A 25150-nucleotide genomic window follows, 5' to 3' on the forward strand; every position below is an offset into this window, starting at 1 on the left:
AATCTGCATCTGGGTTATCTGCTTTCCATGGCAGCTCTGACAGGGAGCCCTGGGAGCTCAGTGACCCAGGCTCCCTCTGAAACCAAAAAGCAGACCCCTGAGATTCCACCCTACCCCCAGATCTCAAAACATGGGCCTGGAGATGGGAGGAGATGGAAAGGCCGGCCCGCCCGCCCCTCTCAGGATGAGGCCCCATCTGCCCTCCTGATGGAGGGGAGCTCTGACTTGCTCTGGGCGCCCCCTCCAGGGAACAAGTTCTCCAGAGTTCCAGCCTTTAACCAAGTCTCTGTGTAAGAGGAAGGCTCCTCTGGGAGCCACATTAACTCTTGGATCCTGGAAGGCCTGGGGGGGCCCATCGGCCCTCCTGGTTGGGAAGCACTGCTGAGGGGCCAAGGCCAGGGCTCCACGGCACGGCATGCAGTACGGAAGTGCCTCACCTGGGGACCCAGGTGAGAGGGTGTGAATAAACCAATGAAACTCCTCCTCACGGCCAGAAAAACAAGGAAGACCCTGAGAGACTTAATGCAGCTCCCAGAGGGACTTATCGCCCCGCCACCCAGGCAGCTGTGGCGGAGGGGGAGGGGAAATTGGGCCCCAAACGCTGAAGGAGGAAGATGTTCCCCACACCCAGGCTCGGTCCTGTTCTCTTCTAGACCCTACATCAAGAGCTATTACTGGTGAGGGGCAGGTGGGTTCTTGCCTCCCAATTAGCCACTGCTTGCAAACCCCTGCTGGCTGCATGGGGCGGGGGGGGGGGGGGGCACGTACAGGGCAGAGCCAGACTCCCAGGGGGCCCCTAGCAGGCACTCAGCCTGGGAAGAGCTCCTCCGTAACAGCCAAGCCCCTTCCCCTGGAGGCCTGGGGAGGGTGAGTGCAGAGCAATTCTGGCCTCGCCCCAGGCTGGGGAAAAAGCACCGCCTGGTACCAGGGAGCCAGGAGGGAGCCAGGAGGGGCGCTCCTCAGCTCGGAGTCCTTCCCATCCTCTGCCTCCCTAGGTCCTTCTCAGCCACCAGCTGGACTCTCCCCGCGCTGGGCTGAGCCTCCTTTCCTCTGCTCCCCATCGCTGCCCAGGACGCCCACCATGGGGACACCCACCAGGAGGAAGTCACACCTGCTGCTGCTGGTCGCTGTGGCCTTGGTCTCCTCTCCAGGTAAGAGGGTTCATCTGGGCTCCGAAGCCCTGCAGGGTGATTTTATTGTTCTACCACTGCTATTATTTTAGCGATGACTTTAGAAATCATTGACTCTGCGTTGCTGTGGCACTTAGATTTTTGAGGCCATTTCCTTGCTAAAATGTTCCCATTTGTGGATCTTCCCTTCCCTTCGAGGTTAGAAAGAATGAGTCTCCACCATAATATAGATGAAAGCAGCACGGTCCAGAGAGGGCAAGGCTTGCCTTGGGCCACACAGCGAGATTATGGCACGATCAGATCTCCATGTTCTTGTCCTCCAGCGGCAACCCCTAGGGAGCTGTGCTGTCCAATTCGGCAGCCGTAGCAGCGTGGAGCTATTATAACTGACAGTAAACTAAATTTTACAATTAGTCCTTCCGTTGTACAAGCCACATTTCAAGGGCTCATAACCATATCAGATAGCACAGATTACAGAACATTTCCATCATCACAGAGAGTTCTATTGGCTCGTACTGCTCCAGTGTCCTCTGACATGAGACAGGGATCGCTACCACAAAACTTTAGGAGGGCTCCCCAGGGCCACGCTGTGTCCTGACAGACGGACCAGGTACAGGACGTGAGAGGACATGAGACAGAGCAGGGGGTGGCCGAGGCAGAAGGCCACAGGGACCCAAGCAAGAGTTTTCATGCCAGGGGTGCCGTGAGGTAGTGAGAGCGTTGGAGGGAGGCCGGCAGAAGCGAGCAGGCAGGCCGGCCGCTGGGGAGCATGCAGGGAAGGAGGTGCGGGAGACCCAGCCTGTCCAAGAGCCGGAGGGACGTCCCCCGCTGCCTGCTGCTGCTCTGAGGGGCCTGTTGGGACCACCGCTTGGCCTCTCCGCCCTGACCCCCAGCTCAGATCAATAGACGCTTTTCTCCAGAAAGATCTCCATGGGAGAAAGAGTACCCATCCTCCACCCCTTCCGGAGTCCTAGCTGCCTACCCTCTACCTCCCTGCCCCACACCCCTGCAGGCCTGCGGGGCCGGCACATTTTAGGTTCGGTTTTCCCGGGGCAGGACTCCGTTGGCACACTTCAGATGTTCTCATTACCTCCTAACTGCCTCCCAGGCCTGCACCCAAATCACTGAGGCTGCAGGGAAACGGGGCTGACCCAAGGGCCTCCAAGCACCCCCACCCCCAGGCCCGGGCCAGAGAAGCCTCTGGGGCAGGGAGCCCAGGCTGCACAGAGCAGCAGACGGCCACCCCCGAGAGAGCAGTGGAGAGGCGCCGGGGGTCCTCAGCACTGCCCCCTCCCCCAGGTGGGGACAGCTCAGGCCGGGACCACATCACCTGAGGCAGGGGGTGTGGGCAGCTGCCAGGTTCTTAGACCCGGAGATGCAGGAAGGCCCAGGGAGAGGGGACCCGTCTGCCACATCCCCGAGCTCCAGAGACACAGTGGAATATCCCATCACTGGTTCTCACCCCTCCCAGAAAGGTGTCTCCCCTCGGGGCTCCGCTCACTAACCTGCCCCAGAGAAGCAGCCTTGGGTCCCGGCACCCAGGCCGGGAAAGGCAGCGAAGAGGCCCCTCCATGTTCTCGTAGCTCTAGCTCCTTCCTCTGAAGCTTCCAGATGCCCATGTGTGGGGGAGCAGAGTTGCCAGAACAGGGAATCAGAATCAGAGGGGACGTGGAACACGGGGCAGCTAGGAAGGGTGTGTGTGTGTGTGTGTGTGTGTGGTGGGTGTGAGCGCAGCCTCAGAGGAAGGTGTGGGGTGAATGAGAGTGTGTGGGTGTTTAAGAGGGTGGCAATGCCAATGAGTGGCTGTGTGGACCGGGTGCTACATTTGGGGGGGGTGACAGATATGCGTGGAAAGCCGTCCAGCAAGCGTGATGGCTCTTGGCCACGGCTGCCCTCCGGAGGGAGTGCCCACGCGGCATCTCTGGGGCTGGGGGGGGGGTGCGATGGGGCCTCTGACGGCTCCGATGGGGACGAGGGGAAGAATCACGGCCACTGTGGCTGAGGACACGGCTACGGGTGCTGCTGGCCAAGGTCCAAATCCCTGGATCGGCTCCTCCTCGCTGTGCGATTTGCGGCAAGTTGCTGAACTTTCCTCAATCTCGGTTCCCACACGAGGGAAGTAAGGAAATGGCAGTGCCCGTGGAAAGAGGTGAGGAGAAGAAGTACGAAGCGTGGCATCCGATAAAGAGTAAGCACTCAACAAATAGCACCTGCTTTTATCAGTACGCATACACGCGTGTGTGTAAGCACACGCGGACATTGGCAGCTGGGTGTGCGTGGAAACAGATGTGTGCACGAACGTGTATCTGACTGCGGGAGTAGCTCCGAGAGGAAAGTGTGTGTGTGTGTGTGTGTGTGTGTGTGTGTGTGTGTGTGTGTGTGGAAGGAAGTGAGTGTAGGCGAGAGCTGTGGGTGGATATTGGGCTGAGGGTGCGTACATGGCTGAATGAAGAAGACCAAGCTTTTTCAGGAAGAAAGCCAGTCTTAAAGCCTCAGTGTGCCCCAGGCCCACCCAGCCACCCCCCTGCCATCCCCGCAGTTACTAGAAGCGGCTATTATACAAGGTGGCTCCCAACAGCCTGGCTGCCGCTGCCCCTCCTCTTTCCCAGCCAGCCTGGCAGGCCCAGCTGGGGCAGGGGTCCCTACCCTCCCTCCAGCACCATCATTAACTTGGGATTAAGCTGGGCTCTCACCGAGCTGCTGCTGGCGCCACTGCTGCCGCCTCTGAGGCCTGGGGCGTTCGGGAGAGAGAGTGATGGGTGGTGGGGAGGGCGGTGGGGGATGCCATTTCAGAGAGCCCTGCCTCCTTCCTCATTCTGAGAGCTGCCTAGCAGCTGCCCTCGTTCCCTGGGGTCCAGGGCTGGGCCTCAGCTGTGGCATGGGGGTGCACCCCCCCAGAAAGGGGCCGACAGCTGGATGCGCTGGGAGAGGAGGCACTAATTGGTTAATGGGGATCCCGCCCCCCCCCACAACCCACCAAGGAGGGCCTGAAACCAGCTGCATGGAGGGGTAGGAGCCAATTAGGGGTGGCCTGGCTCATTGGCTCCTGCCTGACACCACAAAGGCAAAGCACAACGGGCCCCGGGCCCCACGAGTCAGCAGACAGAGCTCGCTCCCCAGCCCTGCGGGAAGGCAGGTGTGAAACACTGCCTCCTGTGCCTTAGTGGCCCCTGCCCTGGGGAGGCTGAACAATGGGGCCTGGAGAAAGAGGCATCCGCCTGGGCAGGGGGCCAGGCATAAAAACTCCGTTTGCCCAAGGGATATCCATTTGCTCAGCAAACTCAGGAGACCAGGGTCCAGACCTACGTGTACCACAGACTTGCCTTGTGACCACAAGCAGGTCATTCCGTCTCCTGGGCCTCGCTTTCTTGAACTGTCACACTGGAACTGTATAAAAATGCCCCCAAAGCCACCTGCACACCCCACCCCACCCATAAAGCCTTCCTTCTTCCCCTACCTTCCAAGCTTGGGTCCCGCAGACGTTTCCAGAGCACGCACCCTGTGCCACACTGAACCCTCCTCCAGACCCTGGGGGGTGAGTTCATATTCTTCCCATTTCACAGGTGAAGGTGTTGAGGCTCAGCAGTCTCTGTAACTGCTAGTGAGAGGCTGAGAGACGCAGGAGCGCCAGGCCCCAGGGACACACATCCTCTCTGTCTCTTTGGCCACTGACTTCCCAGGCCTCTCACACCCGGCAGATCAGGGGCTTCCGCCCCAAGGGCCCTACATCTAGAACATCAGCTGCTTTTACAGCTCTCACCACCTTGTCCTGTCCTTCTCTGTCTCCTTCCCTGGACTGCAAGCCCCTTGGAGAAGAGGGACTGTGTCTTATTCGTTTTTGTAACACAGTCTAGCCCGGTGCCAGGTATACAGCAGGTGCTCAATACCTGAGTGTAGGAAGGGTGATTGACTCAACTAACTGGGGCCTGCCTGGCCTGCTGAAATTTGAGTTTTAATTAATTAAAACTCAGTAAAGTTCAAAATTTGGTTCCCCGGCTGCACTAGCCACATTTCAAGGGCTCGATAGCTGGGGCTAGTGGCTACGGTATTGGGCAGTGCAGAAAATGGCATCTTGCCGTCATCACAGAACGTTCTATCGGACAGCACTGCCCGATTGGGCCCTAGGCCCTGAGGCCTCTGGTGGTGTCCCCCATCTACAGCTCAGATTTCAGCCCGGGGTTCTCCGGCCACCTTTGGGCCAGTCTTTGAAGACCAGCCCCTCGGTCTGCTATTCCCAGAAGAGTCCACGGAGGAGAAGGTGACGCTGGCGTGCCGTGCCCGGGCCAGCCCTCCAGCCACCTATAGGTGAGGCCCCCATGGTGGGTACTGGAGGCCCCGGGCAGCCTCACCCCAGCCCTGTTCCCAGGCTGGCTCCAGCCCAGCGGGACTCAGGAGTGCCCCCCTCCGCCCCCTGCTGCAGGTGGAAGATGAACGGCACCGAGATGAAGTTGGAGCCAGGCTCCCGCCACCAGCTGGTGGGTGGCAACCTGGTCATCATAAACCCCACCAAGGCCCAGGACGCAGGCGTCTACCAGTGCCTGGCTTCCAACCCAGTGGGCACCGTCGTCAGCAGGGAAGCTGTTCTCCGCTTTGGCTGTGAGACCCGTGGGGCGCCAGGACGCTTCGGGGGAGGACAATAGGGGGCGGGGAAAAGTGTCCGGAAAGGGCAGGTGACTACATCCCATGGAGGCTGAACTGGGGAGAGGGCCCCAGGCTTGGAGGACGGTGCCCGAGTGCCTGCTCTCTACCTCCAGTTCTGCAGGAGTTCTCCAAGGAGGAGCGAGACCCGGTGAGAACCCACGAAGGCTGGGGCGTGATGCTGCCCTGTAACCCACCTGCCCACTACCCGGGTGAGTCGGGACCCCGGCCCATGCTTAGACAGAGGGCACAGGAGGGGCCTCCAGTCACTCGGGGACGGAGTGAAAGGTAGCGAGTGGCCCTTGGAAGCACGGACCCCTGGCTCCCCAGCTCAAAATGATCTTGTGTTTCCTTCGCGGGTCTGTCGTCTTCTAGCTCTGTGCCCTGCCTCCAGACCGGGAGCACCCCGAGGACAGGAGCACAGTCACATCTGTCTTCTAGGGCTCCCCGCCGCGCCAGCTCGGAGCCCGGGGCCCTTGGGACTAGGGCTAGAGATCCCCGCCAGCATGCTGATGGTCCCACCCGCAGCTGCCCCGTCAGCCCAGCGCTCCCTGGTTTCCTCAAACTCCCTGCATCCTATAGGCCTGTCCTACCGCTGGCTCCTCAACGAATTCCCCAACTTCATCCCGACGGACGGGCGTCACTTCGTGTCCCAGACCACAGGGAACCTGTACATTGCCCGGACCAACGCCTCAGACCTGGGCAACTACTCCTGCCTAGCCACCAGCCACATGGACTTCTCCACCAAGAGTGTCTTCAGCAAGTTCGCTCAGCTCAACCTGGCTGCTGAAGGTCAGGGTCGGTGGGCCTGGTGGGGAGGGGAGAGCTGAGAGGGTCGGCGGATATTGGGAAAAGAGGGTTCCCCTTGGAGGTTGTGAAGAGGGGCTCGCAGAGCCCAGGGTCTGGGGCCTGGACCCCTGCTGGGTCCTCCAGCTGCAGGGCCCCAGACCCTGGCCCAGGCTCCCAAGGGGAATCGGGGTCAAGAAGGAGTCAGCTCTGAGATCCGAAGCCCAGGAGCCCTGGTTTGCATCGTTTGCCTTCTATCTGCAAATTCCCTCTCCCCCCAGATACCAGGCTCTTCGCACCCAGCATCAAGGCCCGGTTCCCTGCAGAGACCTATGCGCTGGTAGGGCAGCAGGTCACCCTGGAGTGCTTCGCCTTCGGGAAGTGAGTGGTGGAGGAGGGAGGGGGCAGGCCAGGGCACAGCCTGTCAGAGCCCCTCTGGGGCCCAGGTGACCCCAGGGAGAGGGCAGGCAGGGTCTAGCAGCACAGCGGGCCCACAGTGGGTAGGGACCACCCCTCACTGAGCACCGTCTCTCTGAGTGAAGCGTCATGCACGCCAGGGGCCTGACATACTGGGTGCTCCCAGCAATGCGGGACAGGCTCAGGGGGCTGATGCAGCCCCCCCCGCCCCCGGCTGGAGGCAGGTAGCGCCATGCATGAACCCCACCCTGGCCTGCCTGGTTCAAATCCCAGGTCTGTCACTGGCTGGCTGTGAGACCCATGGGTAAACTACTTAACCTCTCTGTGCCTCTGCGCCCTCGTTCATACGTGGTAACCACCATTAACAGTGCCTGCATCATAAGGTTGCTATGAGGATTAAGTGGGTTAATACATGTGACGTGCCTAGAACAGTGCCTGGCATTTCACGAGTGCTCTGTGCATGCTAACAGTTCTCTTTTTAAAAATTGCAGTAGAAATCCTGCTCTCCCAGAGAAAGGATTCATTGGAACAGGGCTAAGCAAATAGCAGGTGCTTGATAAATGATTGTAGAACAATGTTCTGCACATTGGTCCCCTCTCTCCTCATATCTCCTGTGGTTACCCAGGATGCCCCGGCTTTGTGAAAAGTTACCGGGCTTCCGGAAAATTCATATTTAAAGCACATGGGGGGCACCTGGGTGGCTCAGTCCGTTAAGCGTCTGACTCTTGCTCTCAGCCCAGGTCTTGATCTCAGTGTCCTGGGTTTGAGCCCCACATTGGGCTCCACGCTGGGCACTGGGTGTGGAGCGTACTTTAAAAAAAAAAGCACATGGAAAGGTAATATATTAACCCTTTCAGACTCACTGATACCATAGTCCATTTTAGTACACAAATTACTAATAACCAGAGCCCTTTTGAAAAGTAAAGGCAAGGCCCTGTTGGGTAGAGGGGGAAGGGGACCCATAAAGCCCCAGGTCATAGGCCACTGCTGAGGAGGGCAGTCCCAGAAGAGTCACGGTGACCAGTACAGGGTGGGGGCAGGGAGGGCAAGCCAGCCTCAGGGTACAGACCACAAGGAAGTTCACCGGTGTCACAATTACTGCAGGGGAGAGGAAAGGAGAGAGGAACCCTACTTCTTGCCTCTCCCCTGCCTGTGCTCTGAGCCTACCTGGGAGAGGCCCCGCCCCCCTTGCCTCTCTTCCTCCGGCCCTCCTCCCCACCCCCACCTGCCCAGCCCCTCAGGAGGGCGTGAGAATCTTTGTGCAAGGAGCTGCAGGTACGGAGAGTCTGCCTAGCACAGCCCACCCGCTCTGGCTTTGTCTCCCCTGCCAGCCCCGTCCCCCAGATCAAGTGGCGCAAAGTGGACGGCTCCTTGTCCCCCCAGTGGGCCACCGCCGAGCCCACCCTGCAGATACCCAGCGTCAGCTTCGAGGACGAGGGCACCTATGAGTGTGAGGCGGAGAACTCCAAGGGCCGCGACACCGTCCAGGGCCGCATCATCGTGCAGGGTACACAGCTGGGACACCCCCTCCCCCTGCCTTCACTCTTGTCCCTGAGGAAGCAGATAGAAAAGTCAAGGAGGGGACTGGGTGACCCCTTGCTTCAGCCTTCCTGCCCCAGGACTGCACTGGGTGTGGAAACAGAAGAAACAGAAGCTCAGAGCTTCACTTGGGGTTGCAGGGAGCACGTGGAAGGCTCTAGAATGATTTAAGTTGCTAGAACAGCCGCTGCACAGACACCTAGTGCCGACTTTCTTCCCCCGGCTGCTCCCCAGACCCCGTCCCGGAATGCCGGGGCGCCCTCTGCTGTCTGTCACGGGAACTGTAGCCCTGCAATCCTGGTCCCGCACCAGGCGGAGGCTCCTCCCAGCTCAGCCCTCCCGCCTTTCTCTCCGTTTCTCTCCCCGCAGCTCAGCCCGAGTGGCTGAAGGTGATCTCAGACATGGAGGCTGACATCGGTTCCAACCTGCGCTGGGGCTGTGCAGCGGCTGGCAAGCCCCGGCCCACGGTGCGCTGGCTGCGGAACGGGGAACCGCTGGCCTCCCAGGTAGGAGACTTGGGGCTTCCCACACATCAGCTGTCCTCTGCTCACCTGGTTCCCTCACCTTCCAGACTTTCCTCCCCCACTCTGCACCATTGGCAGCCTCTCTGGGACCGTTAGGGCGCCACGGGGCGGGTGGTTCTAGGTGCTTCTTTCCATCCCAGATTCACATGGCCACGGGTTGGTCATCTGGATAGAGTCCTGACTGGAGGGTCCAGAGACCTGGATCCAGGCACAAGTCAGTCACAGAATCACTGTGTGGTCCTGAGTAGGTCACCTTGTCCCTCTGGCTTCAGGGTGCTGATAGGCAGGGGCCGGGGGAACCCGAGTCCTGGGATTCCAGGAGGTCCTGAGATGGGACTGGGCGAATGAGCCCCTTAGATGGGAGAGTGGCAGCCTAGAGTCTCCACTGCCCCCAGCCCTCCCCCTGGTCCTCCAGCAGTCCTCATGCCCCGCCCCTGCTCTCTTGGGCACAGCCCCGCGTCGAGGTGCTGGCTGGGGACCTGCGCTTCTCCAAGCTGAGCCTGGAGGACTCGGGCATGTACCAGTGTGTGGCGGAGAACAAGCACGGCACCATCTATGCCAGCGCCGAGCTGGCCGTGCAAGGTACGGGCCCAGGGAGGCAGGGCACGTCGGCAAGGACACGCGGGGAGGGGCTTTAAGAGTTCTGAACTGCGGCGTTTCTAAACACTCAAATACACGCGGGCAACTTCCCTTAGTCTTCCAGCGGCTTCTGAGCAGAACAGAGGGATTGAAGGAAGGAGATGAGACGCTAGATCGGGAGCTCCCAGAAGACAGGGTCTCTGGCTTGTACCACGTCTGGCACGATTAAAGTGTCAGCTGCCGTGAAAATAAGGGGGCAAAAATCATTGGCAACCAAATCAATTAGATTTGTGTTTAAACCAGCCCCTTCCGCTACGTGACCTTTGGCAACTTAATATTTTGTGTGTCAGTTTCTTGATGTATAAAAGGTGGGCAATAATAGTCCCGCCTTTGTGCGGCTGTTTGGAAGAGCAGATGAGATAGAGGTAAAGCAGAGAGGACCCGTCTGTCATGCAACAGATGCCCAATAAATGTCAGCTGGTGCTAGGGTTCTTAGTTATGTGGTTTGAGCTCATGCGGCCTTGGTTTTCTCATCTGTAAAATGGGTGTAGTAATACCTACCTCATCAGGTTGTAGTGAGCTTAACTAAGACTCGTTCATTTATTCGTTCCTTTAACCAATATTTATTCAACACCTCCCCTTTCCTTCTAAGGAGTGAACATGAAAGATAAGGTCTCTGCTTTCAAGTACCTTACAATCCAGTGGAGAGAGAGGGACAATCACAAAATCAAGTAATTATAAAATTTTGGACAGCCATAAGAAAATACAGTATAAAAAAAATTGAGCAGAGTGGTAGGAGGAAGGTGGGCCAGTTAGATGGGGTGGCTAGGGGAGACCTCTTGGAGGAAGTCACATTTGGGGTGTGACCCGAGTGTTCAAAAGGAGCCAGCCGTACAAAGGTCTGAGGGGTTTTTAAGCAAACGTGTATGGCAAGTGCAAAGGTCCTGAGGCAGGAAAAAAACTTTGGTATCCTCAAAGGATGGAAAATGGCCCAGGTGACTGGAGCATAATAACTGATGGAGATTGGTGTGAGCGTCGAGTGGAGAGGGGGGTCGTGTTTGTGAGCCCTTGTGGGGAGCTGGACTTCATCCTGAGTGTTTAAGTTTCTTAAAAGATATAGAAGGCCGCTAGGTGGGGGAGATTGTAGAAAGAAAGTGCAAAAACAGGAAGACCGACTAGGGGGCTTTTCAGTAGTTCTGCAGGAGATTTGGTGGCTTGCATCAGCGTGGTGGCCGTTGGGAGGGGGTGACCCGAAGGGGCTGGATCCTGGGTGTGTTTTGGCAGTGGTGCTGCTGGAAGTCACGCACGGATTGGCCTCGGAGGGTACGTGAAGTGTGTAGCATGGAGCCGGGGGACCTCTTCATTAAGGCAACGGGCAGTGTTAGGATTCCCTGGTGACTGCAGGGCACTCCCCTTTCCTTCTAGCCCTGGCCCCCGACTTCAGGCTGAACCCTGTAAAGCGGCTGATCCCTGCAGCCCGCGGGGGAGAGATCGCTATCCCCTGCCAGCCCCGGGCGGCTCCGAAGGCCGTGGTGCTCTGGAGCAAAGGCACTGAGATTTTGGTCAACAGCAGCAGGTACAAGCCCTACTCCACCCAGACCAGGTCCTGCTCCTCCTCATCCACTATAAGGGCGAGTCCCCTTCCCGCGACGATGACAGTGTGACCCCAGGTTGGCCAGATCTGCTTTCTCCCTGCTGCAGAGTGACTGTAACGCCGGATGGCACCTTGATCATAAGAAACATCAGTCGGTCAGATGAAGGCAAATACACCTGCTTTGCTGAGAACTTCATGGGGAAAGCCAATAGCACGGGCATCCTATCTGTGCGAGGTGAGGGGTGTGGCTTGGCGGAGGGCAGGTGGCTCAGACGCCACAGGGCGCCAGTCCATCCTCGCCACCCTGCTCTTGTGTTCCCACCTTCCTCCTAGTTTGGTTTTGGGGCTACCCCACAGTTGGACTTCATTTGGGACCACCCCCTTGCCATCATCCAGAATCTACTCCTGCCTCCTTCTGACACATTCAGGAGGCTCCTGGGAGGTCAAGAGCCTGTCGGCCATGCTGCCTCTTCTCTTTCCCGGGGCTTAGGGACGAACCCTCTCCTGCTGCCCTGCTGCCCCTGCCTGGGCCTCTTTCCTCCCCCACCCACCCAGGGACGTCGTTGTCCTCGGCAGATGCAACCAAGATCACTCTAGCCCCCTCGAGTGCGGACATCAACTTGGGAGATAGCCTGACCCTGCAATGTCATGCCTCCCATGACCCCACCATGGACCTCACCTTCATCTGGACTCTGGATGACTTCCCCATCGACTTCGATAAGCCTGGGGGTCACTACCGGAGGGCCAGCGCGGTAAGACCTGAAGCCAGACAACCGATGGCTCCTCCCTCCTTCTGGACAGACAGAGGACCCAGGATGTCCTTAACCATGACACGCCCAGAGCCTTTCCCCATTCCCTCAGGAATGCCATGCATGGCAAGCTCATCCTTGGATTCAGAAGAACCCCCTCCCTTAGACGTTCCCTGGATCCCACCTGAAGACCATGTATTTAGGAGAGGGTTAGGGACAAACCTGGAATGCCAGCCGCCCAGCAAGGCTCCTTCCCCACTACTGTTCTTGTTATCCTGAACCCAATGCAAATGACAACATCAGCTTGGACCATGGTTAACAAACTGTTGTTTAGTCCCGTGGTTCTAAGAGAGGAGTAGTTGATTCCTCCCACTGAACAGACAGAAACATCGAGATGCTGAGGGGTCCATGGACAAAACGGAGCAGGGGACTCCAAGCCCTACCTCATGGCTCACTGCACTGGCCAAGGCCCCTTCCTCTGACCTGCCTTCCCCACTTTCTGTCCCCCATGTGCAGAAGGAAACAGTTGGGGATCTGACCATCCTCAATGCCCAGCTGCGACATGGCGGGAAGTACACGTGCATGGCCCAGACGGTGGTGGACAGTGCGTCCAAGGAGGCCACAGTCCTGGTCCGAGGTGATGGGGTTTCCCACCCCGGCCCTGCCCCAAATCCCTCAGGAGCCAACTGGACTATTCTGACCTTTGCTCTCTAACTCCCTCGTCTCCCAGAAAGCTGTGGGGAAGGGCCTCTGAGAGAGAAGGGCTTCTAAGTCCCCAGAGCCGAACCTATCCCATGGTTTTTTGAAGGTCCTAAGTGAATAGAATATTCCTCCTCCAAAGCCACAGTTATAAAAATCTACTTCCCAAGACTGGAGAACTCTGCTGAGGCCAGAAGTTTTCAAAGCCTGGTGCTGGGAAATCTATACACATCTCTATGTGAAGGCCTCTGTGAGCCTCTCCATCCTGGGACACATTTCTCCAACCTCCCAGCCCCCCATCTGCCACTCACTGCTGCCCCATGCCTGGCCCACCCACCGCATGCCTGTTTGCTGCGCCCTCTGCTGCCCCCTCTGGGTACTGCACCAGCCCAAGCCAGCCTGGAGGAGATGGGCTCAATTTTGAAGCTGCCCAGTTCTGACTCACTGTGCTCTGACCCCCTGGTGCAGGTCCACCAGGTCCCCCAGGAGGCGTGGTGGTGAGGAACATTGGCGACACCACCGTCCAGCTCAGCTGGAGCCGAGGCTTCGACAACCACAGCCCCATTGCCAAGTACACCCTGCAAGCCCGCACTGTACCTGCAGGGAAGTGGAAGCAGGTTCGCACCAGTAAGTGCGAGGCTCCACCCAGGTCAGTGCTGATAAGGCCTGGCTGAGCCCGGAACTCCAGAGAGCGACAGGCTTAGGTCCTCTGCCTGCACGGAGCTCCCGGCCCTTGGGGGAGGCGGTCTCAGGGACGGCAAGAGAGGGAAGACAGCTGGAAAAGGGAGCTCTCAGTCTGTGCCCTTGGAACATTGACAGACCATCTCTGGGGCTCCCCCAATGTACACAATGTCAACAAAGGCCCCCAGGGAAGGAAATCTGCTAGTTTTCCCATCCTTTCTAAAAGAGGTGCTGAGCACTGAGCGCATGGCAGGCACCACCAAGAGGGCTGGATACGAGGTGAGTCAGGCCCTTTCCATCTAGACTAACAAGTGCCAGCACACTGACTCCGGGTCCCTTGCAGATCCCACCAACATCGAGGGCAATGCCGAGACTGCCCAGGTGCTGGGCCTCACGCCCTGGATGGACTATGAGTTCCGGGTCTTAGCCAGCAACATCCTGGGCACAGGGGAGCCCAGTGGGCCTTCTAGCAAAATCCGGACCAAGGAAGCAGGTCAGAGTCCTGGGGGTCCCAAAGAGAAGTAACGTCAGGGCACAGCCCCTAACCGTCCTGAAAGGGAACCCCAGGGGAGCAGCAATTATGGGAGTTCCAACCCTGCTCACCAGGCTTCAGACTCCTAACAAAACAGATGAGAAAGGGACACAGTCAGGGCAGGGCTGCTGCACCTGGGGCCACAGCCTGGGCCTCTCGGGGCTGGAAGAACCATCCAGTCCAAACTCCTCATTTTAAAAAATGGGCCAACCTTACAATTGCGTGTGAATCTACGATGATCTCAAAATAAAAGGTTTAAGTATTTTTTTTAATGGAAAAATCAAAGTCTGGAGAAGAGAAGAGTCACATTGGCAGAGCCTGGACTTGAACCCAGGACCACGGGGTGATGGGCACATGTCCTCCCTGGTAGTGCATGAGCTGCTGAAATCAGTTAATGAGGGAGGGGTGTGTGTGCGTGTGCACGTGCATGCGCGTGTGTACGTGTGCGTGTGTGTATGTATGCGTGTGCGTGCGTGTGCATGTGTAGGGAAATCCTTTAGAGCAGGTGGAATGGACAGTCTTCCCACAAGCCTCCCTGAAAGGCAGGTAAGGGTCACATCCTGAGTGGGGAAGGAAGGGGAGAGAAGCTAGGAGAGGCACCTGCCTGCCCTCTGAGACTTTCACAGCTGAAGGTCCAGAATGAGAGCCTTGGGGTTTTGAGATGGGCAACATGGAATCAGGACCCTATCTCCCCTTCCCTGCCCACCCAGGCTTCCCCCCTCCCATGGGTAGTAATGGTCTGCTTTCTTCTGTCCCTTAAACATGGTTTCCCATATGGCCCAGGCCAACTCTCCAATCAGTCAACATTTTTAACTGGTACCTCTCCAGAGTAAGGAATTCCAGAAAGAGCCCCTTCTTTGGTTGAACTTCTTAGACAAATGAGGTGTGGGGGGTGGTCTCCTTCATTCTGGTATCCTAGGAGTTGGTAAGCAAAAGACAGCTATGATGCAGAAGAAAGGTGATGGGCTTTGAAATCAAAAGAGTTGAGTTCAAATTTAAACTGTGCCATTTATTAGCTGTGTGACCTTAGGCAAGTCACTTAACTTCTCTGGGCCTTGGTCTTCTCGCTTGACAAGGGTGATAAGAACGCCCACCTCACAGGATCGCACGGGCAACGTGGTTAAGCAGCCCTTGCACATTACAAGGCCCTAAACTACTGGCATAGAATCAAGTGATAAATTTCCCCTTGCTGGATTCTCTGTGGAACTATTTTGACGTTCAGCCAAGTTACCCCCTGCCAAGATTCGTGATCTAATTAAATAGAGACTTGTTTTAATATCAGCTTTGTTGAATACTAGAGACAATTAGGAAATTAAATCTGCCATGAAGAGAAAAATAATAATAAAACCCCCTGTAACCCAAAGGAAATATTTTCTGCATTGACTGCAGTTCCAGATTATTTATTCCCCTCATTTTAGAGCAAACTGGAGTTGGTCTCTTTTATTTAGTTTAAACTGACAGGAGAGAAGAAGACGAAGATAATTTATGGAGCATTGACTATACGGAGCATGGACTGGCACGCGAGCTCGGCACCGTCTTGTTTGATTTTAGTCTTCTTAGAGCCCTTTGAGAGAAACATTATTATCCTCATCCTAAGGAGAGGGGAATCAGGCTCAGAGAGGTTAAGTAACTTGCCCAAGGACACACAGCTAGTAAATGGCAGAGTGGGACTTGACTCCAGAGCCCACACCGAGGGCCCGCTGGAGGACACAACTAGGGCCAGTTTGAAGGGGTGTCCCCGTCCTCGTCTGCTGCACAGGCACAGGCGCCAGGCTTCTGCCCGTCACTGCCCATTCACAAGCCACATCTGTGTCTTGGCCCTGATAGCACCCTCGGTGGCACCCTCGGGACTCAGCGGAGGGGGTGGAGCCCCCGGAGAGCTCATCGTCAACTGGACGGTAAGCTGTGGGGACGGGGCAGAAGCTCTCTGGAGGGACAGGTCCTGCCCCCGACCCGTCCCCACTCATCCCCGGCTTTGCGCTGCGGGTAGACAGGACCCAGACAGAGGCCACTCGCGGCCCAGACTCGGGGCGGGCAGCATCCTCTCCCCTCCGCTCCGCGCACTGCAGGATGCAAATTCCGGGGCCGCCCCTCTTGGCCATGGCGGGCTGGGGCAGGAGGCCGGGCAGGGCAGCGCCCCGCGGCCCCTCGCCCACGCCACGCTCTTGCCCCGCAGCCCATGTCGCGGGAGTACCAGAACGGAGACGGCTTCGGCTACGTGCTGTCCTTCCGCAGGCAGGGCAGCAGCGGCTGGCAGACCGCGCGGGTGCCCGGCGCCGACGCCCAGCACTTCGTCTACAGCAACGACAGCGTCCGGCCCTACACGCCCTTCGAGGTCAAGATCCGCGGCTACAACCGCCGCGGGGACGGGCCCGAGAGCCTCACCGCGCTCGTGTATTCCGCAGAGGAAGGTGGGCCGTCCCGGCCGCCAGGCCTCTCCCAGCCCTGCCCCGCCCAGCGACGGGTCCGTGGGGTGTGCGGGGGGGTGCTGCTCGCACCCCAGCTCAATTCCACCAGAGGGGGAAGAGGGCACCTGGCCTCGTTCCCAGCCCTGGCTGGCCTTGCCTTACCCACTCTGTGGCGGCGTGGGGCGGGCGAGGGGTGGGGAGGGAAAGAGGCTCCCTGGGAAGAGAAGCAGGCCTCGGGGATGCTGTGGGAACCCCCATGTGACCTTCATCCGGGGCCTTGGGCTCTCGAAAATCCTAAGCAAGGGCAGTCCCGGTTGGCAGCTTGTCTGTAGGACACAGAACAGCCCCGGGGAATCCAAACCCATTCTGTATCGGTCCCCAGAGCCCAGGGTGGCCCCTACCAAGGTCTGGGCCAAGGGGGTCTCATCCTCAGAGATGAACGTGACCTGGGAACCCGGGCAGCAGGACACGAATGGCATCCTCCTGGGGTATGAGGTGAGCACTGACCTGGGACCTGGGAGAGGAAGGGGGCTGGGGCCACCTCACAGCTCACTAGTCGGTCCTCCTGGGATCACTCCTTCCCTGACGTGGGAAATTGCCCGCAGTCTGGGCCACCCCGGGGAGGCAGCCTTAGCCAAGCCCCTGTGGCTGACGTCCAGAGCGAGAGCCTGACCTGTGGACAGCCTGGAAGTTAAGCGCTTGCCTAGAGCCAGCCCTGGGAGCTGTGGGAGCCCAGGGGAGGAGGCGCGGGTTCTGGAAGGGACATGCCTGCCCCTTTCATGCCAGAGCCCAGTTAGCCTAGCATCGTCAGCCTGCAGGGAAGAGCATGGGCCCCTCTTTGCACCCGTTGGTCATCCTGTCCCTGGGAACTGTGGGCCCAGCAGTTTCTGGCCTGAGGTCTGAGCCCCCAGTGACGCGGCACTGGGGCATCTTGTGGAGTGAATGGAGAGCAAGAGGGAGCAATAGGAAGGGTAAGAAGGGGGGCGCCTGGGTGGTGCAGCGGTTGGGCGTCTGCCTTCGGCTCAGGGCGTGATCCCGGCGTTATGGGATCGAGCCCCACATCAGGCTCCTCCGCTATGAGCCTGCTTCCTTCTCTCCCACTCCCCCTGCTTGTGTTCCCTCTCTCGCTGGCTGTCTCTATCTCTGTCAAATAAATAAATAAATAAATAAATAGGAAGGGTAAGAAGGGAAAGCAAGAAATGTCACTGCCCGTAGGAGAAGGATCAGGCGGGGCGTACAGGTGATGGAGTACGTTCCGTTCCAGTAGCCTTAGCTCTGGGTCTGAGCCCAATGGGACAGGCAAGCCCCACTGAGGAGATAACACCAGAGTGCCCTGATGTGGACGAATATTTAACAGGGTCTAATTTGATGATGGTTTGCATATTTATTGGGCAGTCATCCTAAGCTTGCCGGTGGGGGTGGGGACTACTTTGCAAGCACGGAGATGCATTTCCTATCCTGTAGCACAGCCCCCCGGAGTCCCTGAGAGAATTCAGTGGGGTTGGGCTCCCGCAGGCCATCCCTAGGTGGAGTGCAGCCCCATGCATCACCTGTCCACTCACCGCCTCATTCCACCCAGGTAGCGAGCGCTTCCCTTGGCCTGGGCTCTCTGCTGGGCACCAAGAAGGCAGCAGCGACTCACACCTGTCCCTGCTGTCTTGGAGCTCACGACCCAGTGTCCAGGTTCTGAGACTTGAGACTGAGTTACGAGGACCAGAGGGAATAGGAGAGGAACAGAATGTCGGTGGCCAGGGTCAGGGTCAGGGTGGCCCTGAGGTGTGGGCTTAGCTGCTGACCCTAGGGTTCCCCCTGCCCCTTTCAGATCCGCTACTGGAGGGCCGGGGACAAAGAAGCAGCCGCCGACCGAGTGAGGACAGCAGGGCTGGACACCAGGGCCCGAGTCACTGGCCTGCACCCCAACACCAAGTACCACGTGACCGTGCGGGCCTACAACCGGGCAGGCACTGGGCCCGCTAGCCCTTCTGCCAATGCCACCACCATGAAACCCCGTGAGTCTGTCTCCGGGGGTGGGAGTGCCTCTGGGACCCCTCTCTCCCCGGCGATAAGACTAACGTTCTAGCCCACAAGCCCCGGGCTGGACAGAAACAAGGCAGCAAGACTGATAAAAATAGGGAGTTCCTGGGTGGCTCAGTCGGTTAAGCATCTGCGTTCGGCCCAGGTCATGATCTCAGGGTCCTAGGATCAAGTCCTGCATTGGGCTCCCTGCTCAGCAGGGAGTCTGCTTCTCCTTCTCCCTTTGCCCCTCCCCCAGCTCATGTGCACTCTCTCTCTTTCTCTTTAATAAATAAAATCTTTAGGGAAAAAAAAGACTAATGAAAATAGGGAGTAGAATTCATGACCTCTGAAGTACCTCTCCCTTCTCCAGCCTTTGGATTTTCACGTGGTTTGTTTCTTAGGCAGCTGTGATAGAATGTTCTGAGTGTAACGGCTGTGGGCAGACACCTAGAAAAAGACGGGCTAAGGCAAGGGGGTGGCTGGTGAGCAAACATTGGGAACATTTCTCAATTTTCTCCCCCCTCCGGCAGCCCCACAGCGCCCTCCTGGCAACATCTCCTGGACTTTCTCAAGCTCCAGTCTTAGTATCAAGTGGGATCCTGTGGTTCCTCTCCGAAATGAGTCCGCAGTCACTGGCTATAAGGTAAGGAAGGGCTTCACCAGGCACTGAGTGGTCAGGCACAGCTCCTCTGCATTTCCAGGGGACACAGCGAGCTGCAGTGTGGAGCGAGAGGGCTCCAAGTCAGACATAAGCAGAGTTCGGGATTGTCGGGGCCACAAAACGCAGGTAGCTTGTAGCGGAGACAGAAGAAAGGGGGCCGAAGGGAGGACTTCGGGAAGGCTGGGCTCAAGGGGGCGGCGATGGACTAGGGGAAGTATGAGGGTCCTTCCTGCCGAAGGAGTCTGCAAAGATGGTTCAGCTGTTTGCAAGCTTTCCTCCCACCAGTGAGGAGCTTGTTCAAGAGCCTGGTCCTGGCCAACGGGCGATAGGAAAGGTGAGGACCAGCACTGAGAGCTGGGGAAGAGAGAATGAGCGGGGGTAAGTAAACGCGACCTTGGCTAACCGCCTCCCCATACAGATGCTGTACCAGAATGACTTACACCCAACTCCCACGCTGCACCTCACCAGCAGGAACTGGATAGACATCGCCGTTCCAGAAGACATCGGCCATGCCCTGGTGCAGATTCGGACCACAGGGCCTGGAGGGGACGGGATCCCAGCAGAAGTCCACATCGTGAGGAATGGAGGTGCTGTCTCTCCCCCACCTTATCCCCCAGGAGCATCAGGGTCTATCCAGATGCTTGGCGAAGGAACCATTCCCACCCAAACCAACCCCAACTCAGCCAGACCCCCAGGAGAAAGGGGAAGGTAGGCAGGAACCGAGTCTAACCGAGTTCTGCCACTGCCCTCGCCGCCACCCCTCCCCCACCCCCAGACGTCCCTGAGGGCCTGGGAGGAGTGAGCTTCTTTCACGGGGTACAGGGCCGGTCTCGAGACCGGAGAAGCACAGGTCTTACAAAATGTTCTAGAGGCAGGGCTGAGAACAACTTCCCGCCCTGTGGCTGCCCTCCCCGAGTCCCCTTAAGCCAAGGTTTGGATCCTGTCCTGGGGGGGGGGGCGGGGGCAGGCTGGCCCCAAGCCCAGCCGACACAGCCCCACTTTTCCACCTGCTGGTTTCAGGCACAAGCATGATGGTGGAGAACTCTGCAATCAGCCCGGCCCAACATCCTGGCACCATCCTCTCCCCGTCCGTGGCGATGCTGGTCCTCGTAGGCTACCTGGACCTCTGATCTTGGCACCCCTCCCTCTCTGCCACAGCCGGACACCCACCTCTGATGGACACAGCCAGCTGGCCCTGGTCCCTTCCTGATGCCACGGTGGCCCAACACTGTGCCTGAGAATGGCTGGCTTTCATACCTATTTTAAACAGTGCCCTTTTTTTGTAGGAGGTAGGATATTTCATATTCTGCCACAGGATAGAACCTGGGCAAGGATTTTTTTTCTTTAAATCAAAACGTACCAGGCAGTAACTTCCATGATGATACTGCGCCCTATGCCTGGGCCCGCTGAGGCGCCTGGACGGAAGGAACAGGCCCATGGGAAGAAGGGGTTTGAAACATGTATCTGCACATCAGGGAAGATGGCACTCTGGTCCCGCAGATGGACCCCACCCCCTGGGCACAGACGCCTAGCCCAGTGGGGACACTGGACACCAATGGGCTGCAGTAGGACGAAGCATAAACATCAACATCCCTCGGTCTAAGGAGAGAGCCAGACCCAGGACCAAGAACTCCCCTACTTTCCTGAGGGGCCACACAGCTGGACCCTGACATTGTCCTCGATGCCCCCTAGAGGCCCCTGCCACCTACCCAGATGACTGAAAACCAGTGTCCCAAAGTCCGAGGCCAGGAGCCTGAGTCCCTGCAGTTTTGGGGGATGACACTCCAGACTGCCAAGGGTGGGAGCTCAAAGGGCTTGAGAAGCTGGGACACTGGGTAGAAGGGGCACCAGACTTGGCCTGAGGCACAGTCCCAAGGCAGATGACGCTGCTGTCTTAGCCAACACTGCCAACCTGACCCTGTCACCCCCAGAGTGACAGAAGCCACCACCGGTGGCCAAGTGACTAAAGGGCTTATCTTGGGGAGGTCCCCCACCCCACCAAGACCCATCCTGCACGTCCCCTCCAGGGTGTGGGCCAGAGATGGGAGACAGGGCTCGTGCGCCCACCCTCTTCCTCCCGCTTGGCCTGCAGGCCCCTGGCCGCCACTCTCCAGCACTCGCTCAAGCCTGGGACAGTAAGGTGGCATCGGTTCCGTGTGTTGTGCAGTCGGGAGTCTTCCAAGAAGGGCAGAGGATACCTGTGGCTCTGCCAGCTCCCAGGAATGCCCTGGGCCACCTGGCGAGACCTGTCCCCCCGCTGCCTCCGACTGCTCTTTTGCATTTCCCGGGGAGAAAAAGGCATTAATAAATCATGCGCTCTGGGTACATTCCCAGTCACGGGACATCAGAGCTGGAGGAGGCTTTCAAGCTCGACCTGCCCGGCCCCTCATTTTACAGATGAGGAAACGAAAGGGTGTGAGGGACTTCCCAAGGCCACACAGCCTGTCCTACCTTCCTATTCCAGGCTGTCTGTCCAGAGGAAGGCGGCAGCGCTGAATGGCCACAGCCTGGTTAAGAAGGTCTTAAGAAGGGCAGTGGCTATGAAAATTCTGCTTTGGGAGGTTCAGGTGGGTGATCGTGGGGTGACCGGCATGGCTGGGTGTCCACTCGAGGCCTGGGCCAATGCCAGGAGACATCAGTCCTTCACCTTCAGCTAGCTTCTGCTGGGCCCTCGACATGCCGTGCTGGCTCGAAGCCCCTGCTGCCCTCACCCCTGCTCCAAGTAAAGAGGCCAAAGCAAGGACAGGGATTCCCCCAATCCAGGCAGCAGTGGTGGCACAACCAGGAAACCCCAAAGCCCATGCTTTGACAGGTGGCCCTTCACATACGGGAGCAGCGGGACAGGCACCTCGTAAGGGACAGGCCCGTGGAGGACCCCAGAGCCTGGTTTCTCTAGTTTACAGTTAGAGCTCTATTTTGTTATGGGTTTTTAACTTTTAAATCCTGCTCTATTTTCCTGGGCAGGTTTCTGTTGATGTTTACCCGCTACAACTTTTTTAAAATGTCAGCTCGCACCACTTCTCCAGGGCACCGCTGCACCCATTACTCTGCCCCCGGCCTGGGACCGCCTCCCTGGCACCACTGACCAAACCCTCCTCACCTGCTCCTATCCAACCCCTGCCCAGGCGAGGGGCTGGGGGCTCAGCTAAGTGACCACACTCGGAACACAGAGACCCCAAACGGTCTAGCACCCTTCCTAGTCCCCCTGTGGCTGAGATCCCGCCTGTCCCCAGCTCTACCAGAAAGGGGATGCTGAGAGTAAAAAAAAAACAAAAACAAAAACAACCTTCTTCCAAGGGTTAGCTGAGTGTTTCCTCACTGCCCTGGGCTGTGGCAGGGGAAGCAGGACGGGTGTGTAGACACTGGGGCGGGAAGGACGAGCCGGTGTGGCACAGGCCTAACCAGGCAGCGGGAGGCTGAAGTCCCTGAGCTTGCTTGAGGCAAAAGGCACTCGTGACTGAGAATCTCGGTTCTAATGAGGCCCCTTGGCAAAGGGGAGGAGAGCAGACCGTCTGGAAAACCTAGCAAGGGCTTTTAACTAGGAAAACTCAGCCCAGGAAAACCTCACCAGAACCCGTCCGGCGGGTGCAGAGCTGTCTGAAAACTCACGTATCTGCAGCCTCAGACGTCAGACAGAGGACAGATTTGGGGTCAGTAAGACAGTGGGTGACTTGAGGACATGCGAGCTTATAAAACATAGCAGCCTCCAGCTGAGATGGCTTATACAGAAGAGCCCCCTCCTGCCTGACGGGGCCTCTGATTTCCACCTTCTGTGCTCGCATGGGCGCAGTCTCGCCCCTGCTCTGGTTGGTACTCGATTCTGGATCTCTCCTCTCCCACACACCAAGACCAAGGTGGCAACAAGGGGGACAGCCACAAACAAGGACTCTACCCCACAGCTTAGTGGCCAGTAAGTGCCTTGAGGACTAGGGACAGAGACAGCCTGCAGACATCGCCTCGGGCTGCGGGGGACAGTCTCTCCATTCTGTGTGTGTTTGGGCTCAGCCTACAGGGCCCTCTGCCCCCCTGGTCTTGGCTACTTGGTTCTCGTTGCTCTGTCTCGATGTATACCTCACCCTCGGGGGGACAGGAGCTCGCTCCGGTTCAGGGTCTTGGGGGCCAGCAAGGTCAGGTTATCCCCTTCCATTCAGGACGTCAAATGACAGAGATGGGCCAGGGAACAGAAGGGCCATGAGGGGCTCTTTTTCTTTTGATAAAGATAACAGGAGACTCTGAGGTCAGACATCAAGAAAAGCTTCTGCAATGAGAGCCCAGGATCAGGGATAAGGAGGCTGCTTCCTTTTCTAGGGACCTATGGAGAATTATGACAGCCCGTCGGGCTGGGGTCTAGGCCCAGTGAAGTCTGGAGGGTGAGGAGATGTTCTTACGCATCCTTCCAGGACTGCAATACTGAGATCAGAATCTTGGCGCTCCTTCCACTGTGACCCCTTCCTATAGGGGTGGTGACCCGAGGCACTGTCACGAAGCGGGGAGGCTCGCCTTGGGCATTCCTTGGTGGTAGACACTGCTTCTGGGCAGCACCAGGGGCAGGGGCCACGGCGGCTCCTCAGGCCGAGAACCCAAGCTGGCTGAGCATGTTTCCCTCCCTTCATCTCCTCCCCACCTAGAGGATTCTCTTTTCTCTTCCTGGCTCAGAATGTGACCACCAACCAGGGGGCTAGCGTTAGTGGGCCAGGGGTAGCCTCAAACCCGGTTCCGAGGTCCCGGCGTGGTGCCGTTTCCCCAGGTCGGACCTAAGCTGGGCTTCGTCTGGGATGAACAAGGTTGCCGGAGAGGCTCCTGGCGTGGTGTGAGGGATTAGGTGGGCACTTGTCAGGGACTTTTAGAAGCCCCATGGAAAGAGGTGCCTGGTAGTTGTACATATGGTCCTAGGCTTTGAGAAGGCAGGTTAATGAAGGGAAAGTGGAGAGGGGAAAAACAAATAGGCCAGATAACTTTGCCCCGAGCCCCAGGAAGTCTGGCGCTCTTCGATGGGGTACCCTGCCTTGGCCCCCAGACTCCAACTTACACAACCCCATTGAGGGCCTGCAGAGCTCAGGCTCATGGCTGGGCGAGGGCTAGGGCTCCATCAGATCCCCCTGACTTGACCCCGTTGTTGTTGAAATGGAACCACTTCCACTGGCCTGTTGTTCGTCTCTCTTGTACTTCTTGTAATGGTAGTTATTTATTGACTCTGGTAGCAGGCAGTTCTTAAATAAAGATGATTTCTCAATGCGCTGGGGTGGCTGGCACCTGCTGTGGGCGTCCATCATCAGGCGAGAGCACACATCCCATCCTGTTCTTTAACCCAGGCCGGGCCCAACGCCCGCCCCCCGCACACGGTCAGCTTGAAGGAAGTCACAGCACACGGTCCCCTACTGCCTTGTGCAGGCCTGGGAGGGGGAAGAATGAGGCCAAGAGACTGTAAGGCAGGCCCCAGCAGAAGAGAATTTTTACGAGCATTTTACGAGCCCACGCTGGCTTTACCTACCACAGGGGCATAAACGGTGCTTTAGGCTTCCCTGGTTTCTAAGACATTTGACAGCAGTGACAATGGTACCAAAGGGAAACCTTCCCCCCTCAGGGACACAGTGACCCCCACCTAGCAAGAAGGCGCCTCTCGTTTCTGCTGTCAGCAGCCAGGAGGATGTGAATTCCTACTCCCATTTGACAGCTGCGACATTCTCTCCTGCACTCATTCTCTCCTGCACTCATCAAGCCTCCCCTGAGACACACGTGCACAGCGGCACACCTGCACGGTCCTGTGCATGCTCCAGTCCTTGGGTGCAGAGCGGGCAGGACTCTGCGCCCACTGCGCCCCAGCGTCTCTGTCCGGGAAGAGGGTGACAGAGGCAAGCAGGGCCCCTGCCCCTCAGTGCTTGGCTACGTGCCCAGGGCCTGCTCAGCAGCAGCAGCCCAGACCGACGGGGAGCCTCCAAAAGGAGCCAGCACGGGCCCGCGGTATGGTAGGCTAATCCCTTCCACCTTGCACCCAAAGGTGCCAGTCTAGGACCCACCAAAGGTGCCAATCTAGGACCCAGATTTTCGTCAGCATGTCCTTGACCCTCCATCCGGAGACAGATTACATGCACAGAATTCAGTGAACTGTCTTTACTGACACATCACAGGGTTTGGGTTTGTTTTTTTCTCTTCCCTGTTCAACCCCTTCATAGTCTGAGTCAAAATTTCAGAGCCGC

At 57.9% G+C, this 25150-nt stretch overlaps 1 protein-coding gene across 1 annotated transcript; it reads left to right on the forward strand.

Moving 5' to 3' along the window:
- Positions 1-1081: 1081 nt before the first annotated feature.
- CNTN2 (contactin 2) lies at positions 1082-24176 on the forward strand. Its single transcript, XM_040636509.1, has 22 exons — positions 1082-1151; positions 5291-5435; positions 5551-5726; positions 5885-5980; positions 6351-6560; positions 6836-6935; positions 8303-8478; positions 8880-9016; positions 9487-9616; positions 11039-11189; positions 11315-11442; positions 11784-11959; positions 12473-12593; positions 13124-13282; positions 13680-13829; positions 15696-15766; positions 16045-16279; positions 16659-16771; positions 18099-18285; positions 18823-18935; positions 19372-19540; positions 19974-24176. The coding sequence occupies exons 1-22, from the start codon at positions 1082-1084 to the stop codon at positions 20081-20083; spliced, it is 3123 nt and encodes a 1040-aa protein (XP_040492443.1). The 3' UTR covers positions 20084-24176.
- The last annotated feature ends 974 nt before the right edge of the window (positions 24177-25150 follow it).

The sequence above is a fragment of the Ursus maritimus genome, unplaced genomic scaffold, assembly GCF_017311325.1.
Source record: "Ursus maritimus isolate PB19 unplaced genomic scaffold, ASM1731132v1 scaffold_2, whole genome shotgun sequence".
Lineage (NCBI taxonomy): Eukaryota > Metazoa > Chordata > Mammalia > Carnivora > Ursidae > Ursus > Ursus maritimus.